Raw genomic sequence first — 18,591 nt, 5'->3', positions numbered from 1 at the left:
TTCCTTTTGTGTCATCCCTCTATATGTTTGTGTGCCCTTGTGTATTTGTGTTTTTCCTGTCTTTATGTGTTTAGCTGATGAGAGCTATGTTGTAGAATTTTTCTATGTTATTTACTTTGTAAAAATGTTGAGACATTATTTATTCTGTTTTGTTTTAATGTTCTTGTGTAAAGTTGATGTTTCAAAAATTATTCTGATCTTTTATGTATTTACTTATGTCATAATTTCTGTAACACTGATGTATATGTATATTTCTATTCTGTTGTAAAACCTGTACTACAAATGTTATCTGTATTGTTATGTTTTTAATGATGTATTTTATACCTTTGTAATTGTATTCTTATGTTATAAAATTGTAATGGAGAGCAGTTCATCAAATTAAGTAACCTGTAAGTTCCAATTCACTGCACACGTTTCTGTTGGTCATAGTATATGGAGAAGTAGGGACTGATAGTGTTTGCACGTGTGTTAATAATTCAGCAAGGGACTGGTTAACAGCATTGCTGATTCTAAAGACAATTCCAAAAAACTTATTGAGTGCACAAGTGGTGGTTTATGGACTTGCTATATTATCCGCAAGACTCTTCAATGGTGATTGTGCACCTGCACAGTCGCAACAGATGGCTGCTGACCGTTTCTACAAGGACTACAGCGGGTCTACACCTATGATGACTCACCAGTACCATTATTTCTACAAGGACTGCAGTGGGTCTGCACCTCTGGTGGCCCACCAATACCGTAATCTCTACGAGGACTACAGTGGGTCTGCTCTGTGATGACCTACCTACCTATCTTCTTCAAAACGTCGACTGACTCTGCTGTGGGTTTGCTCTGTTGTGGCCCATTACCTGTCAGCATGTCAAGAGTCAGCACTGTCTTTCTGTTGGAAGGACAACACTACTTCTTCAAGACTGCATGGACATCCACTACTTCCGTGTGCATTGTCTTTTACTGCTCAGACTTTGATAAAAGAAACGACAGTTTTACTGTAATGAATGATCAGGACTGTCTTTATGGACTGTGAGAAAATTTTAGCTTTTGACCATCATTGTATAAATAAGTGTGTGCATTTGATATCTTTCTTACTGTAATTATGAAAAACTTTTTCAAATCTGTATTGGCCAGTGCCCAACACATTTTGTAAAATTTTTTGTGGGGAGCATGGGGGCTATGTAAGTAGGCTGTTTATGTTTTCTTTATGTATGTAGGCTGTTTATGTTTTCTTTATGTAAGTAGGCTGTTTATGTTTTATTATCGGTAACGTTACGTAGCGCTCTATATGAAAATCACTGGCTGTGCTGTGTGCAGTCTGTGGCTAGTTTGCATTGTTCTAGTTTGCATTGTTGTCTGCCATTGTAGTGTTGGGCAGCGGCAGCTGGATGTGAACAGCGCGTAGCGTTGCGCAGTTGCAGGTGAGCCGCGAGCAGTGGTGGATGTGGGGAGAGAGATGGCGGAGTTTTGCAATTTGTCATGAACTAATATATATATATTATGACTATTAAGGTAAATACATTGTTTGTTCTCTATTAATATCTTTCATTTGCTAACTGTCCCTATCAGTAGTTAGTGCCTTCTGTAGTTTGAATCTTTATTTAGCTGATAATTGTGGCGCTCGCTGTATTGCAGTAGTTCGAGTAATGAAGATTTTTGTGAGGTAAGTGATTTCTTAAAGGTGTAGTTTAATGTTACTCAGGGCCATTCTTTTGCAGGGATCTTTGATAGTCAGATTGCGTTGCGCTAAAAATATTGTGTGTCACTTTAGTGAATGTTTGAGTACGTTCAGCTTTGCTCAGCTGTTTGAAAAGCAAATAGTGTAAGAGGTTTATCAGCACAGTCGTGTATAATTTGTTCTAAGGGGACGTTTCATCTTGTATAATTGTTCTAAGGGGATGTTACACAATGTATTCCTGATCATTTTCACCTGTCTCTTCTGCATTCCCAGCATATACAGTCGCATACTATGTATAACGAGCTATGGCGTTATCTGAGAGCAAAACCTGCTGAGACAGCACACCTCACAGCGATGTCTTGACAGTCTGCAACAACACTGTTACCAGATTCCCATAGTATGCAATTGTGATGGTGTGCCCCTTACTAACATAATCTGCTGCCATCAGTTCATGAGATTCCCAAAAACTATGTTACGTACACTCGAGGTCAACGAAGCCCAACAAACGACAGACACAAGCTTCCGTCGAAACTTAGTCACCAGTGCTTTGGCGTTCGGCTCCTCACCCTCACCAAATCAAGGTCTTTGGGCCAAGGGATTCAGCCATGTGGTCGGCGTAGCTCTCGTTATTATTATAAAACAGTATTTTAATTACAATTTCAACGGCAGATGCTATAATGGCGTTATAGGATATAGCAGTTACATGTGCAGCATTTATTTCAGTGCAAGAAGCTCATCATCAGGAGAAATGTAGAAGAAGAAATGACACTGGTGGACGTTCACGCTTGTAAAAGCAGGGAGCAGTGTGGTGGGTCAAAATTAACGTCTACCTGAATGCTAAATCGGAATTAGCCTACTTCATAACTTTTTCTTCTTTCTTTGAATTGTGTTGGCCGTAAAATTTCCAAACGTGACTCCTGTTTTAGGAGAGATGTACCTGCTGAACAAACATTAACGGTCACTCCAGATTTTGTTCGTTTCTCTCTGTCGTTCACTGCGAAAAGATGTAAATAAAGACATCATCTTCTATTTCACGTCCTGCACGTTTATTTCTTACGGTTCACTTGCTGCCCTCCAAGTGTTTGATCTTTTCCATTTCCGTGCTTAATAACTGTTCGTAGAGGACCATATACGTGACCGTTCACGATAAAACAATATCAGGTTCAACGCTTCATATTCCATTCCATAACTCACTATTTGGGAAGACAGAAAACACACACACACTTATCGAGAGCAGGCATTGCCTACAGGGTAAACAGAAACGGCTGAAATTAAGTTTTTCATGAGAGGCACAAATCTAACTGAATGTTTTATTGGCCGGGTGGCTCTGTAATTTAACAGCCAACTACTGTAGTTTAACACGTAAGTTGTAGAGTTTCTGATGATGGTCTTGTCAAATTTAAGTGCGAAACAGTGGAATAAATCAAATGAACCGCACCTGTTGGCTGTCCTCAAAATCGTAAGTACACACACGTTCCAGAGAAACAGCAAATCGCTACTGAACCAACGAACATTCGACTTGACATATACAATAAAAAGACAAAAGACACAAGGCCAGCCAACCGCCAGTTCTTTGATGTTATCGCCAGTAAACCGAACTGCAACAAAGGCCAACCGCTTCGTTGGTTCCAGTTTGTCGCCCGTACACGATAAGCAAATATCGGTCAACGGAGAGGTTAGCTGTCGTTCGTTGGTCTCCGTTTGTCTTACGAGCAAACGCCTTTGGCATGTGATGTGTGAGTCCTCACCTTTTCAACGTTGGTGAACCGTACATCTTGTTTCCACTGGTTGGTGTGCCTCTTCGCAATGGGATCATCTTGATATCTCCGAGTAAATTAAGCAGTTAAAAATGTCACCTACACTATCCTGAAACACGTTCCACATTTCCTCTGCTGCAGTGGTTCGGCAGACCCCTTTCATGGGCCTGAGCTATTGCGTCTCCCACCGAGAGACAAATTCTGCCATGCTTACGTTGTCGTTCGAGACTCCACATTTTTCACCAACGCTTCAAGGGCTTTACGTATATCTTTGAACATAACGGACTCAGACTAACCCACGATACTTCAAACGGAGATAATTCGCATCGTTTTTCTCGGTCTTTGTTGAGCACGTAGGACGCTGGAGAGGCGAAACGCTCCTAGTGACTGGAAAAAAAGCCCAGTTCATACGAGCGTCCAAGAAGGTTCCTCGAGCAAACGCATAAAGCTATACACGAGCAGTGAATCATAGCGCACCTTGCCGGCGCATTCTGTCACGTGACATCCGTTCACATCATGTCAAGTGACGTCCGTTCACGATCGGCCACTCTGGGCCAGACTCTCCCTACGTCTCCATTACATTTCACCTCTCTGCTGGTGTAGCCTGTATGATTATACTGCTTCGTTTGTCGCCATGTTGATCAGTAAATCCGCCGTTTGTGAAGTGTCCTCGTTAATCCGTTCTTAAATGCGATACAAGTTCGTCGTACTAAAATTCACATCTGCGTGTTGATGTTTATGCTCAGGTTAATGTATGATGGAAATGTGCATAAATGACGTAGGCTGTTTAATGAAGGAAAGACAAATATTCATGATGAAGAACGACTTGGATGGCCTACTGTCCTGATTGAAGACTTTGCATAAAAAGTTGATGAGGTAATTCGCCAAAAGAGACGTTTCATTATTGACGATCTGCATCAAAAATTTCCACAAGCCTAAAGATCAGTAGTTTTTCGCATTATTAATGGAAAACTTCACTGTAAAAATTATAGTGTGTTCGAAATGCGTGCCGAAAATGCTGAATAATGAACACAAAACAAAGCGAATGGCACAAGCGTTGTCCGTTTTGCTGCGCCGTCACAAGAAAGACGACGCGCTCTTCAGCCACATAGTGATCGGTGATGAAACGTGGATTGCGTACTACATTTCACAGAATAAATGTCAGTCCAGTGAGTGGCATCATTCAAAGTCCCCGACGAAACCACCAAAACTCAAACACGAACCTTGAAAACGGAAAGTCGGGGCCATGGTGTTTTGGGACGAAAGGCGTTCTTCTGATAGCCTGTTAGCCAAGGGGAATGATGTCGTGTGACTAGAGTCGGGTAGACCGTTCGCCGGATGCAAATCTTTCGATTTGACACCACTTGGGCGACTTGCGCATCGATGGCGATGAAGTAATAATGATTAGGACAACACAACACCCAGTCCGAGCCGGTAATCGAACCCGGGCCCTTAGGACTGACCTTCTGTCGTGCTGACCACTCAGCTTTCGGGGGCGGATAGGGGAATGATAATAAATGCTGACAGGTACTAGAGCTCATGCCCGCTATTCAAAATCGCCAGCGGGGAATGCTCTGTAGCGGCGTTGTTGTACTTCGTGACAATGCTCGGCCTCACGTTGCGGCAAGAACAAAGACGCAAATGGACAGGTTTCATTGGAAATTACTGGGTCATCCACCTTGCAGAGCTGACTTTCATCTGCTCAAGGAATTCCTTGGTGAAAAGCGCTGTTAAAATGATAAAATGTTGAAACTGTTAATAACTCGTTTAAAGGTCAGGCACAAAATTATTGGAAGCTGGGATCCAAAAGCTGGTGCTACGACTTGACAAATGTCAAAAGTGAAAAAAAAGTGAAAAAATTGCATACAGCAGTCTGTGATACAATGTACGTTTATAAACAAAGTTCCTCTTACTCCATTACAAATAGGTTCTTACTTCAGAAATGACCCTCGTATGTATACTCCTGATGTCGGTCTGTTGTAGTATTTTGGAATATATTTTAGCCTGACATGTTATGACATTGCTGTAATTAGAATCACCATGGGTTATCAAAACAACTATCGCGAGATTTTCATCTCCCTCTGTTAGTCCACGTGACCCAGAAAGCTCCCACATTAATACCATGTACTTTGATTTTTGAGAGACGTTCAACACAGTTACTATTAGTGCCTAGCGAGCAATATATTAGCGAAAGCATTGCCCAACTACATGTAGGATTGAAGTGTTATTAATAGACAGAAACAAAGTAGACAGTCACAAAGGGTGCAGGCTGAACACAGGAAGAACATAGATACAGGAACCATTGTTATAACAACACCGAGCGAGGTGGCGCAGTGGTTAGACACTGGACTCGCATTCGGGAGGACGACGGTTCAATCTTGCGTCCGGCCATCCTGATTTAGGTTTTCCGTGATCTCCCTAAATCGCTCCAGGCAAATGCCGGGATGGTTCCTTTCAAAGGGCATGGCCGAATTCCTTCCCCGTCCTTCCCTAATCCGATGAGACCGATGACCTCGCTGTCTGGTCTCCTTCCCAAAAACCAACCAACCAACCATTGTTATAACAGTGTAAATTGTTGTAGCTTTGTTGGGAAAGTACCAGAGCTCCAAGCACCAATAGAAAGCACTGATGCTCAAATCGTGATAGGCACTGAAAGCTGGCTAAAGCCGGATATAAACTCAGTCGAAATTTTTGCGAAAAATCTAACTGTGTTCCGAAAAGATAGGCTAAACACGGTTGGCTGTGGCGTGTTTGTTGCTGTTAGAGGTAGTTGTCACGAAATTGAAGTAGATACTTCCTGTGAGTTAGTATAGGTAGAGAGGTCAATATTGGCAACCGGAATAAAATAATAATTGGACCCTGTTACCGACCTCCCAGTTCAGATGATACAGTTGCTGAAAGGTTCAAAGAAAACTTTAGTTTGATTTCAAACACGTACCCGACTCATACGATAATAGTTGGCGGTGACTTTAATTTACCCTCGATATGTTGGCGAAAATTCATGTTTAATTCCGGAGGTACGCATAAAATTACGTGTCCAGACTAAGCGCCTGCAATTCTCGCTTCCCGCGCAGCAGACCGGTACAGCGGGCCCCGGACCGAGTAGGGGTCAGCCTGGCCGGTCGTCCCGGAAAAACAGACGCTTCGCAGAGACCACCAGGAGGCGTCCACGGCGCCACAAGTGGTCGCTACAGCCGCGGACCACTTTCCTTTCGCTCGACAGGTGACTGCAAATAGAGCCAGCCATATCCATGCTCCAAGCAGTATTTAGGCTGGCACAGGAGCCTGGAGAGGCTACAGCTGATATGCCCAAGCCACCCCCACCAGTCCACCTTCTCCAGTATGCTGATGACACCGCCTTCCTGGCTCTCTATCCTACCCTTCAACGGTCTCAACATACCCTCCAAACCCCAGGAGGCGTCCACGGCGCCACAAGTGGTCGCTACAGCCGCGGACCACTTTCCTTTCGCTCGACAGGTGACTGCAAATAGAGCCAGCCATATCCACTACTTGGTGTAACCAGAGGTTCCTCCGTCTTAACCCCTCCAAAACCCAGGCAATCATCATAGGCCGCACCACTCGCTCCTTTCGCCTCCATGATTTCTACCTCACCCCTTATGGTCATCCCATCCAGCTCACCCCCACCCTGAAATACCTTGGCCTCACCCTCGACCGACGTCTCACCTGGACCCTCATCTCCAGACCGTCCAGCAGAAAGCCCATTCCCACCTCCGCCTTCTGAAACTCCTGTCTGCCCGGACATGGGGATTGCATCCTTCTACCATCCTCCACACCTGCAAATCCCTCATCCGTCCTATCCTCTGTTATGCCAGCGTTGCCTGGATCCCCGCCCCCACCCGCTTATACAAGGCCCTCTAAATCCTTTAACGCCATGCGCTCCAACTTGCCTTCTGTATCCGCCTTCCTTCCCCCACACGGCTCTTGTATGAATTGATCCCCTTCCCCCACCTCCTCCTGTTCCTCCAACATCTCCGCATCCTTTACATTGTCCGCAGGCTTGATCCCCCCCACCCTCTCGTTTCCTCCTTCCTCTCCACCCCCCGCCCATTGCCGCGCCTCTATCTCTGTATCCCTTCCTCTCTCCACAACCACACCCTCCATCTTCTCCATCAGGGCAAATTCCAACGCATCCCCCTCCCGGATGATGAACTTCTCAGTGACGCCTACCCTTCCTTCCAACTAGAACCTGGCTTTGTTCTCCCCCCCCCCTCCCCAGGGCCCCCTTTTTCCTCTTCCCTCCTTCTCCCAAAGCGGATTTTCCTCCTCCCCCCGCCCCTGAGACCCTGCACCCCATACTTGCCTCTTTCCTTTCCACATCCCTCCCTACCTGTCCCTCCTCAGCGCGCCCCTTACTCATCTCCCTCATCTCTTCCCCTCCCTCCCTTCTTCCGGTCTCCCTCATTTCCTTGCGCCTGGCAGATCCTTTGATCGTCGTCAGTGTGCCACATCAGTGTTGTGTTTAGTGCTGTTTCTCCTGTGCGTGAAGAGGTGTGATTTTAATTGTGTACTGCCTTGAGGTTCGCCGTCAGTGTTTGTTATGTGCTACGCCATCCGTCGATACCTTTTATGCTACAGTCATTCTATGCCTTGTGTTCTTTTAATTGTCGCAGTGTGTGGCCATTTGTGTGTGCTACTTTTAAACAGTTTTTTTATCTCCATTTTACAGTCACCCCGTTTTTTGTCTATTGCCTTCCATGATGTTCCCCTTTTCATATCTATGTTCACCATATTCTCTCCTTTGTTATTTTTAAATGTCTTCTATTGTTTGTTCTATGTCTTTCGGCTGAAGGGCAGCGCATATGCTGGTGCCAGCCCGACCCGATGGGGAATTGAAGTACAATAAATAATAAAAAAAAAAAACGTGGAGAGGCAATTCACGCCGAGCGAGCCCAGTGGTGTAATCGTAGCCACCGCGTCATCGTCCACCGCCGCCAGCGTGCCCGAGTCATTCCCGCAGGGCCTCTACTCGTCCTCGGACTCAGGTGACGGCAACGTGGACTCCGCGCCGCTCTTCACAAGACGCCCAGAGCTTGGTTTGGTGAAGTTTTATGGTTACTACAGACAGTTTATGTTTGGAAGAATCTCTGATTTAGTTATTGGTAGGCTTGGAGAATCAGTTCTATCTCACGAATATTGTTTAGTAAATTTTGAAGAAAGACTTAAGTTTAAATAAAAACGCTATATCTCACACTCTGAGATTTTCCTATTCGCGGACGGCGGACATATTAAAAACATCATCGGAAATTGTGCCAAACTCAAACTCCGAAAATTATTTCGAGCAGTTAGTTCATGAGCCGACGCGAATAGTAAACGGTTGTGATATCACACTTGACCTCTTTGCAACAAATAATCCTGAGTTAATAACCAGCATCAAACCCGATATAGGGATTAGTGAAGACAGGGGTGTCGTAGCGATACTGAATATTGTAATCCCCAAATCCTCGAAAAATAAGCGAAAAATATGCCTATTGAAGAAAGCTGGTAACATTTCACTTGACAGCTTCCTGAAACACAATCTCCACTCAATCCCAATTAATAATATAACTGTAGACCAGATGTGGCTTACATTCAGAAAAATAGTATCGGCAGCAGTTGAGAGGGTTATACCAAATAAACTAACAAACGACGGAGCTGATCCTCCTTCGTACACAAAACGGGTTAGAATACTGTTGCAGAAACAACGAAACAAACATGCCAAATTTAACAGACGCAAAATCCCCAAAATTGGTTGGTTGGTTGTTTTGGGGGAAGAGACCAAACAGCGAGGTCATCGGTCTCATCGGATTAGGGAAGGATGGGGAAGGAAGTCGGCCGTGCCCTTTCAAAGGAACCATCCCAGCATTTGCCTTGAGTGATTTAGGGAAATCACGGAAAACCTAAATCAGGATGGCCGGACTCGGGATTGAACCGTCGCCCAAAATTGGCGATCTTTTACAGAAGCTCGAAACCTAGCGCGGAGTTCATTGCGAGACGCCTATAACAGTTTCCGCAACGAAACTTTGTCTCGAAATCTGGCAGAAAATCCAAAGAGATTCTGGTCGTATGTGAAGTATGTTAGTGGCAAGAACCAATCAATGCCTTCTCCGCGCGATAGCAATGGAGATACTATGGGAGACATCGCTGCCAAAGCAGATTCACTAAACACAGCCTTCCTAAATGCCTTCACAAAAGAAGACGAATTAAATACTCCAGAATTCGAATCGAGAACAGCTGCCAACATGAGTAACGTAGAAGTTAATATCCTTGGAGTAGTGAAGCAACTCAAATCACTTAATAAAAGCAAGTCTTCTGGTCCAGACTGTATACCAATTAGGTTCCTTTCGGTGTATGCTGATGCAATAGCTCCATACTTTACAATCATATACAATGCTTATCTCGACGAAAGATCAGTAACCAAAGACTGGAAAGTTGCACTGGTCACACCAATATTCAAGAATGGTAGTAGAAGTAATCCACTAAATTACAGGCCGATTCCGTTAACGTCGATATGCAGAAGAATTTTAGAACATATATTGGGTTCGAACATTATGAATTACCTTGAAGGAAACTGTCTATTGACACACAGTCAACATGGGTTTAGAAAACATCGTTCCTGTGAGGTCATCCACATAAGTGCTAAAAGGAGCTCGTTAAACTTCGGTTACACGATAAATCAGGCTAATCTAAAAGCCGTAAATTCAACTCAATACCTAGGTCTTACAATAACGAACAACGTAAATTGGAAGGAACACATAGAAAATGTTGTGGGGAAGGATAACCAAAGGCTGGGTTTTATTGGCAGGGCACTTAGAAAATGTAACAGACTACTAATGAGACTGCCTACAATACACTTGTGCGTCCTCTTTTAGAATACTGCTGCGCGATGTGGGATCCTTACCAGGTACGACTGGCGGAGAACATCGAAAAAGTTCAAAGAAGGGCATCACGTTTTGTATTATCACGAAATATGGGAGAGAGTGTCACAGAAATGATACTGGGTTTGGGATGGAAATCATTAAAATAAAGGCGTTTTTTGTTGCAATGGAATCTTCTCATGAAATTCCAATTGCCAACTTTCTCCTCCGAATGCGAAATTATTTTGTTGACACTGACGTACATAGGGCGGAACGATCACCATCATAAAATAAGGGAAATCAGAGCTCGTACGCAAAGATACTGGTGTACATTCTTTCCGTGCGCTATACGAAATTGGAGTAATAGAGAATTGTGAAGGTGGTTCTATGAACGCTCTGCCAGGCACTTAAAAGTGAATTAGAGAGTATCCATGTAGATGGGGATACAAGGCGTCACTTTCAACGAATCTAAAAGTGACAACAAAGTGGCGGTTAATGTTATGACGATTGTATGGCGACATACCATCTGACTTTCGCCGAAATATCACCCAGACAGTTATGAGGAAGACAAGAGCTGAGAAGTGCGAGAGTCATCGCACAAAAAGCTAAACAGCTCATGTATCCAGGTTGGTGACAAGAATAATTTACAGGAAAACGGGAAGGAAAACTGATGATGTGTTAGTTGGCAATCAGTTTTGCTTTAGGAAAGGTAAAGTTACAAGAGAAGCGATTCTGACGCTGAGGTTGATATTGGAAGCAAGACTAAAGAAAAATCAAGATACCTTCATACGATTTTTTGACCTGGAAAAAGCGTTCGACAACGAAAAGCGTGCAAAATGTTCGAAATTCTGAGAAAAATCGGAGTAAGCAATAGGAGAGAAGATGGTGGTGGTCGTGGTTAGTGTTTAACGTCCCGTCGACATTAGAGACGGAGCGCAAGCTCGGGTTAGGGAAGGATTGGGAAGGAAATCGGCCGTGCCCTTTCAAAGGAACCATCCCGGAATTTGCCTGAAACGATTTAGGGAAATCACGGAAAACCTAAATCAGGATGGCCGGAGACGGGATTGAACCGTCGTCCTCCAGAATGCGAGTCCAGTGTGCTAACCACTGCGCCACCTCGCTCGGTAGGACAGAAGAGCCAACGGAGATAATAAGAATGGCCGGCCAACAACGAAGTGCTGAGATTAAAGAGGGTGTAAGACAGGGAAGTTATTTTCCACCCCTACTGTTCAAGCTATATACCGAAGGATCAATGATGGAAATTAAAGAAACGTTTACGAGTTCGATTAAAATTCAAGGTGGAAGGATATCAATATTAAGTTTTGGCGATAACGCTGCTATCCTGAGAGAAAGTAAAGAATTAATGCTGTGCCGAAGGGAATGAGTACAAGATTTATACTGAGAGTAAATAGAAGAAAGACGAAAGTAATGAGAAGAAGCAGAAATGAGAAGAGCGAGGAACATAAAATCAGGACTGATGGTCGCGAAGTAGATGAAGTTAAGGAATTCTGTTACCTAGGAAGAAAAATAACTAATGACGGACGGAGCAACGAGGACATCAAAAGCAAAGTTGCAATGGCAAAAACGGCATTCCTGGCCAAGAGGGTTTACAGGTCTTAATTCGAGGAAGAAATTTCTCAGAATGTACGTTTGGAGTAAAGTACTGTATGGAACTGAAACACGGACTGTGGTAAAACCGAACTGAAGAGAATCGAAGCATTTGAGATATGGTGCTACAGGCCAATGTTGAAAATTAGAGTTACTGATATGGTAAGGAATGAGGGGATTCTGCACAGAATCGGAGAGGAAAGTAATACGTGACAAGGAGAAACGACAGGTATGATAGAACATCGTCTACGTCATGAGGGAATGTCTTCGAAGGGCAAAAACTATAGCGGAAAACAGAGACTGGAAAACATCCAACGAATAATTGAGGACGTAGGTTGCAGGTGTCACTCTGAGATGAAGAGTTTGGCACAGATGAGGAATTCGTGGCGGGCCGCATCAAACCAGTCGGGAGACTGACGACAAAAAAAAAAAGAAAGGAGTGACTATCAGCAATCATTCTACCCGTGAAGTATTCGCGACTGAAACAGGAAGGTTGGTATAGGACGGCCTAGACCTCACATCCCAAAGTGCTTGCGCAGTATAGATGCGACGTTTGTTTTTTCTTGCCTGGGCATTTTCGCTCACATATGACAGTCATGTTTTTACACTACTGCGCCTGATGAGGAAAACATTTCAGGTAGATTATATCTAACGACGTCATGTGTTTGCACCTCTGTGTGTATCATATTTAACGTGTGCTGAGGGATAATGTATTGCACTTGAGACAGGCCCCAAGGTCGAGCTTATAATATTGGACATTGAAATTTAATTACATTCAACTACTGGCAATTTTCTGACGGAGAAATTTAAAAACGACTGTGTTCCGAGAGGAATAAAAGATGATTTTTATTGTTGACGTAGCGCCCTATTTATGTCAGCGTACTTTGTCTTAGTATTTTCAGTTGTCACCTCAATCCCTCCCAACTACTCTTTGATAGGAAACGTACTCTTCTTTTTACGACGACATTAAGGCTAGCATTTCCTGCCAGCAGTGAGGTAATATTTTTTTCTACATATCTGAAAGCTATTTTGCTGGTGAAACATCCCTCTATAAACGATCTCAAGATTGCATTAAAACTGATTGTTGTTCAGAACACTCGAATAGCGCTGTCTATTCTACATTTTGCAAAGTGTAACCTGTAGAATTGTTTTGTGTCTTTAAGGGCATTATCAAATGCAACTCAAAATCTTTCGTTTGTACTTCGTCCATCTACCTAAGTTTTAAGGGAACTGATTAAGCGTACCGTATTATCTTCCACAACAGTGAATTTGTGTTACCAGCTACACTTATGTTCCAAAAGTAAGAGGAGAGATCTGTCAACAATACCAATGCGCCGTTCTGCATTTACGTCAAAGAAGTTCTCTGGGTGCATTTTTCCCGTCCTCACATACCTTGCAGTGATAAGCAGCACCGTATTCTTGAAGACGTTCCAGCTGGAGAAGAGACTGAGGAAGCCCTTCCTGTCCCTCTGGGCCTTGGCCACGGTCCGCATCACTCTAGGAGCGAACGGAGGCAGCCGCCCGCCGTTGGTGGCGGCGATGCGGCGCAACAGCCTCAGGGCGTCCTCCTCGCGACCTCTGCACGCCAACCACCGCGGTGACTCCGGGAACCACCTGCGAGCACCAGAGCCAGGCACCTGAAAGTTCTCTCCATGAAATAGATCGTAAAGTCTTGGCTTTACGTTTGCGAAAGAACGTGTGATTACAGTCGGCGATATGGAACAGGAAGTAATTCATAGTTATAGTCACAATAGCCATCCTTATCGATCAGTTTTCGTATCTGAGCCGTGCTCGGCTCGTGTTCGTGCCGTTTATTGCTTGACATCATGCTTTTGCGGTACTGTCGTCTCGTTTCTTATTAGATTTACTGGCGTCGCTAAGATGCTGGCTTGACTGCCCGTGAGTGGCAACAGCATCAGTGCTTACGGATAAGAGCACTGTCGTACTATCTTTGGAGCAACAGGTAGTACGAGGCGCGTTCAAGTTCTAAGGCCTCCGATTTTTTTTTCTAATTAACTACTCACCCGAAATTGATGAAACTGGCGTTACTTCTCGACGTAATCGCCCTGCAGACGTACACATTTTTCACAAAGCTGACGCCATGATTCCATAGCAGCGGCGAAGGCTTCTTTAGGAGTCTGTATTGGCCACTGGAAAATCGGTGAGGCTATAGTAGCACGGCTGGTGAATGTGCGGCGACGGAGAGTGTCTTTCATTCTTGGAAAAAGCCAAAAGTCACTAGGAGCCAGGTCAGGTGAGTAGGGAGCATGAGGAATCACTTCAAAGTTGTTATCACGACGAAACTGTTGCGTAACGATAGCTCGATGTGCGGGTGCGTTGTCTTGGTGATACAGCACACGCGCTGCCCTTCCCGGACGTTTTTGTTGCAGTGCAGGGAGGGATTTGTTCTTCAAAACATTTTCGTAGGAAGCACCTGTTACCGTAGTGCCCTTTGGAACGCAATGGGTAAGGATTACGCCCTCACTGTCCCAGAGCATGGACACCATAATTTTTTCAGCACTGGCGGTTACCCGAAATTTTTTTGGTGGCGGTGAATCTGTGTGCTTCCATTGAGCTGACTGGCGCTTTGTTTCTGGATTGAAAATGGCATCCACGTCTCATCCATTGTCACAACCGACGAAAAGAAAGTCCCATTCATACTGTCGTTGCGCGTCAACATTGCTTGGCAACATGCCAGACGGGCAGCCATGTGGTCGTCCGTCAGCATTCGTGGCACCCACCTGGATGACACTTTTCGCATTTTCAGGTCGTCAGGCAGGATTGTGTGCACAGAACCCACAGAAATGCCAACTCGAGAGGCGATCTGTTCAACAGTCATTCGGCGATCCCCCAAAACAATTGTCTCCACTTTCTCGATCATGTCGTCAGACCGGCTTGTGCGAGCCCGAGGTTGTTTCGGTTTTTTGTCACACGATGTTCTGCCTTCATTAAACTGTCGCACCCATGAATGCACTTTCGACACATCCATAACTCCATCACCACATGTCTCCTTCAACTGTCGATGAATTTCAGTTGGTTTCACACCACGCAAATTCAGAAAACGAATGATTGCACGCTGTTCAAGTAAGGAAAACGTCGTCATTTTAAGTATTTAAAACAGTTCCCATTCTCGCCGCTGGTGGCAAAATTCCATCTGCCGTACGGTGCTGCCATCTCTGGGACATATTGACAATGAACGCGGCCTCATTTTAAAACAATGCGCATGTTTCTATCTCTTTCCAGTCCGGAGAAAAAAAATCGGAGGCCTTAGAACTTGACTGCACCTCGTATTTCCGGGTCATCATGTGTAGGGATTGTAGTGGGGACTGAGCAGCAGTGAGGTTCGGACAGCCATGACTCATGAATTGAGCGGGGACGACCTCGGTTGGTCGTTCGGTCGGTCGTCTCATCGCACGACTTCTATTGAGTCTCTGACCGCTTATGGGTTCTCTGTGTGTGTCGACTTGTGATTCCCCCTAGTTGTTCCACAGTGACTGGTTTTAGTACTGTTCGAGTTGTTTGTGGAAGTGTTTCGCGGAACCGTGTGTTGCTTGTGGGGTTTTAACTGAGCACTTATTTTAATGCTGTTTGCGTGCTGGATTGAGTCGGTTGGGACACAGCAGTGGGGAACTCTCCGCGGCGCAAGGCCAGGCAGGGGCCACTGGTGGCGTGCATGGGTGTCGGATCATGAGGCGCTAGCAGCAAGAGTGACAAAGTTTGTTGTCCCCCAAACCTTGACGCTGAAGTTGAGTGATCTGTTAACCTGTTACGAAACCACAACTATCGTGACATCTCTTCGTTCATTTGTGGGTAGTTGCTCCTTGGGCCGTTCAGGCTAGCAGCAACGTATGATGTGTTGGAGTCAGCAAAATCTTGCAGCCCTCTTTCTATATTGTGATTAATTATTAAATTGACTGTTACTTGCTAGTCAAATGCACCAACCGTATTTCTGCCCTGTGGCCGTTAACGCCCCACTTACCTGCCCTGGCCATTAGCGTAGTTTTCCGGCAGTGAGCCTCTCCTCGTCGTGTTGATGCTGTCCGGCACGGTGTGTAGTTCGACAGCTTTTTAAGTTGTTTGATTTATATTTTGCTTAGTGGTTATTGTTCCATTGGCTGTTTTTAGACGCCAATCTCTGAATACGTCCTGCTGTTCGTAAGCTCGTCCTCGACCAATATTTTCCATCGTTGTGCCGTTGACTGGACGGAAGAGAATTGGATAAATTGTTGGTCGGTCATTGGACTTCCCTAGCTTGGGTCACCATCCGATTATTTAACTTCAGCTCTTGGCTCCCTGTCTCACCTCACCTTACGTTTGAGCAACCTTCTCAGGCTGACCCTTGGAACTCTTCTGAGCACCACTTGTTCTGTTTGTTTTAGATTGTGATTTTCATTTTAGTTTGAAGTATTGTGCGATGCCTGCGGCTGTGATTAATTCAGTCTTTTTAAATTTTACATAAAGGCCTTTAGCTGTGTTATATTAAAATTTTGAATATTGATTTTATTGGAAAAAAATTCCTTAAAATTTGTTCTATCAATAATTATTTATAAATTAGGCGCTAAGCCGTTAGTTGTTCGATGTGTTATTTGTGGCCTCCAGCCGAAGGTTTACATGATACATCTTTAATAAGGCCTTCAGCCGTGTGTATTCTTTAAAGGAAAATTTTTTGTAAGAAGGAAGGCGTTTATTTTAAATTGTCTGTCTGACTTGTTGTTCAGGCCTTCAGCCATTGTTTCAAATTTGTTTGTTGCCTTCAGCCGTTCAATACTTTAATATTTCATTAATTAGGCTTTCCGCCGTTCTGTAGTAAGTTTTAAAGGAAATTTCTTGTTTCGAAAAATTGTTTATAATGTGTTTTAATTATAGTTGTCCTTCAGACGTGTAGTGTAGGTCTTCAGCCGGTAATTGTTTTCAATCGCATGTTCTTTATTTAAAGGAAATAATTTACCTTCTATTTTTAATTGCTTTTGATTTCTAAGCAAGCCCTTCAGCTGTTCTTGTTTTGGGTGTGGTTTTGGGCTTTCAGTCCTGGAAGCATCTCAAGTTCTTTAACTAGGACTTCAGCTGAATTGTTTGGTTGTGATGTTTTAAAGCAATGTGTAAATGAGTGGTTCTTAGAAAAATAAAGTTGTATGTTTGGTTGTGCAACTCACAGTAACTGTTTACAGCCCCATCCACAATCATAATCTTATCCTGTGCGCTCTCTGAGTACCTACCAACCTGTTTTCAATATCGTTATTTTACAGTACGAGAGGGTAGAATTTTATCGCCTTACCGTCATATCAGTATATAGACGCAATGGTACACACGTTGCTACTAGGGCGTCATACACCCTGAGGTAAACAATGCAATGCCAAGAACTAGATGAGTGACATAAATGAAAGTTGTTAGGTGTGATTCTACATCTGAAAAAAGATGTCTTTTCAAGTTTGGCGACAATCATATAATAGTGGTACTAGCAGTGCCAGTAGTTGGATGAAAATACACACTGTGACAGTTGTGAGCGTTATTTACTTTTGAGACTGGAAGTGGTGCGTTGATGTTAGTCAGAAATGTCTTTAAGGCGAAAAAGACTGCATTATCAACATCCTTTCCTTCTGCGACACTGCAGAGAAACTTGAGGAATGTAGCCTCTGTACATGATTCCTGGCAGCGGAACGTATGATAATGTAAGGCAAGACCTATAGCGTGCACTCCACTGACGCCAAACGACCATCATCTGCGACTCCAATGGTGTCGAGCGAGAGGTCACTTGAGACAACGCATATGGTTTTTGTGTTTCTGATTAAAGCTAGTTTTGGCTTGGTCCCATTGATGCCAGTCTATTGATTAAGAGGATGCCAGTTGAGTGCATCCAACCAACCATTCTGCGTGCTAGACACACTGGACTACACGTGGAGGTATGGCCTGAAGTGCTGTTTAGTATGGCAGCAGGAGCACTCTCCTAGTTGTCCGACGCACCCTGACTGCTACTCCGTGTCAAGTTTGGTGACTGGACTTGCTGAAAGCTTTCCAGTCGGCGCTCTCAACAGTATGACGCTAACTCGCATTCTGCTGTGATAACCCATCATGCTTCGAGACGTTGCCTTGGCCTGCTCCATTACCATATCTGTATCCAGTAGACCACATGTAGGGCATCATCGATAACAACTCCAGGTTCATCTACGAGCAGCATTAACCGTCGCTGTATTCATCGACCAAATGCAACAGGCATGGATCTCTATCCCACAAACTGATATCTGGCACCTATGGAATATAATCCATCCTCGTTTCCTTTCTTGCCTTAAACGTTCTGACTGTTACACCTGTTTTTAACGTACCAGTATTTCACATTTACAATAGCTAATCGCACTTACATTAACTGTAATCTCGAAATGTTAACCACTGAAATATGTTACTTACAAAAATGTATTCCCAAAATATTATTACTCTACGTAATTACTTTTTGTTGTTGCTATTTTTTACACCACTGTAATTTAGATTGGCACCATCAAGTGCTGAGCTACTACATACTGTTTATCAAAAATGTATGTGGTACACTGCAATGCAGTCAGCGCATTGGTTTCTCACACAACCTTTCCACATGTATATCTACATATGTAATCTGAAAGCTAACAGATTGCCCATCGCGGGTGGTAAGTTGTACTACATCTAATAATTAGCTTACCTGTTCCACTCGCAAACGACTACATATTTCCATTGT

At 44.0% G+C, this 18,591-nt stretch overlaps 1 protein-coding gene across 1 annotated transcript in view; it reads right to left on the bottom strand.

Annotated features, from left to right (window-relative positions):
• Nucleotides 1-18,591, bottom strand: part of LOC126176540 (solute carrier family 22 member 7-like) — a 114,961-nt gene that overhangs the window by 11,635 nt on the left and 84,735 nt on the right. The window contains exon 6 of the mRNA XM_049923696.1: nt 13,281-13,502. Coding sequence (XP_049779653.1) covers nt 13,281-13,502 — 222 coding nt within the window. The remainder of the gene's footprint in view (nt 1-13,280; nt 13,503-18,591) is intronic.

This window comes from Schistocerca cancellata, chromosome 3, assembly GCF_023864275.1.
Source record: "Schistocerca cancellata isolate TAMUIC-IGC-003103 chromosome 3, iqSchCanc2.1, whole genome shotgun sequence".
Taxonomy (NCBI): Eukaryota; Metazoa; Arthropoda; class Insecta; order Orthoptera; family Acrididae; genus Schistocerca; species Schistocerca cancellata.
The sequence above is the reverse complement of the archived record's forward strand: the minus strand, read 5'-3'. Positions and strand labels throughout refer to the sequence as shown.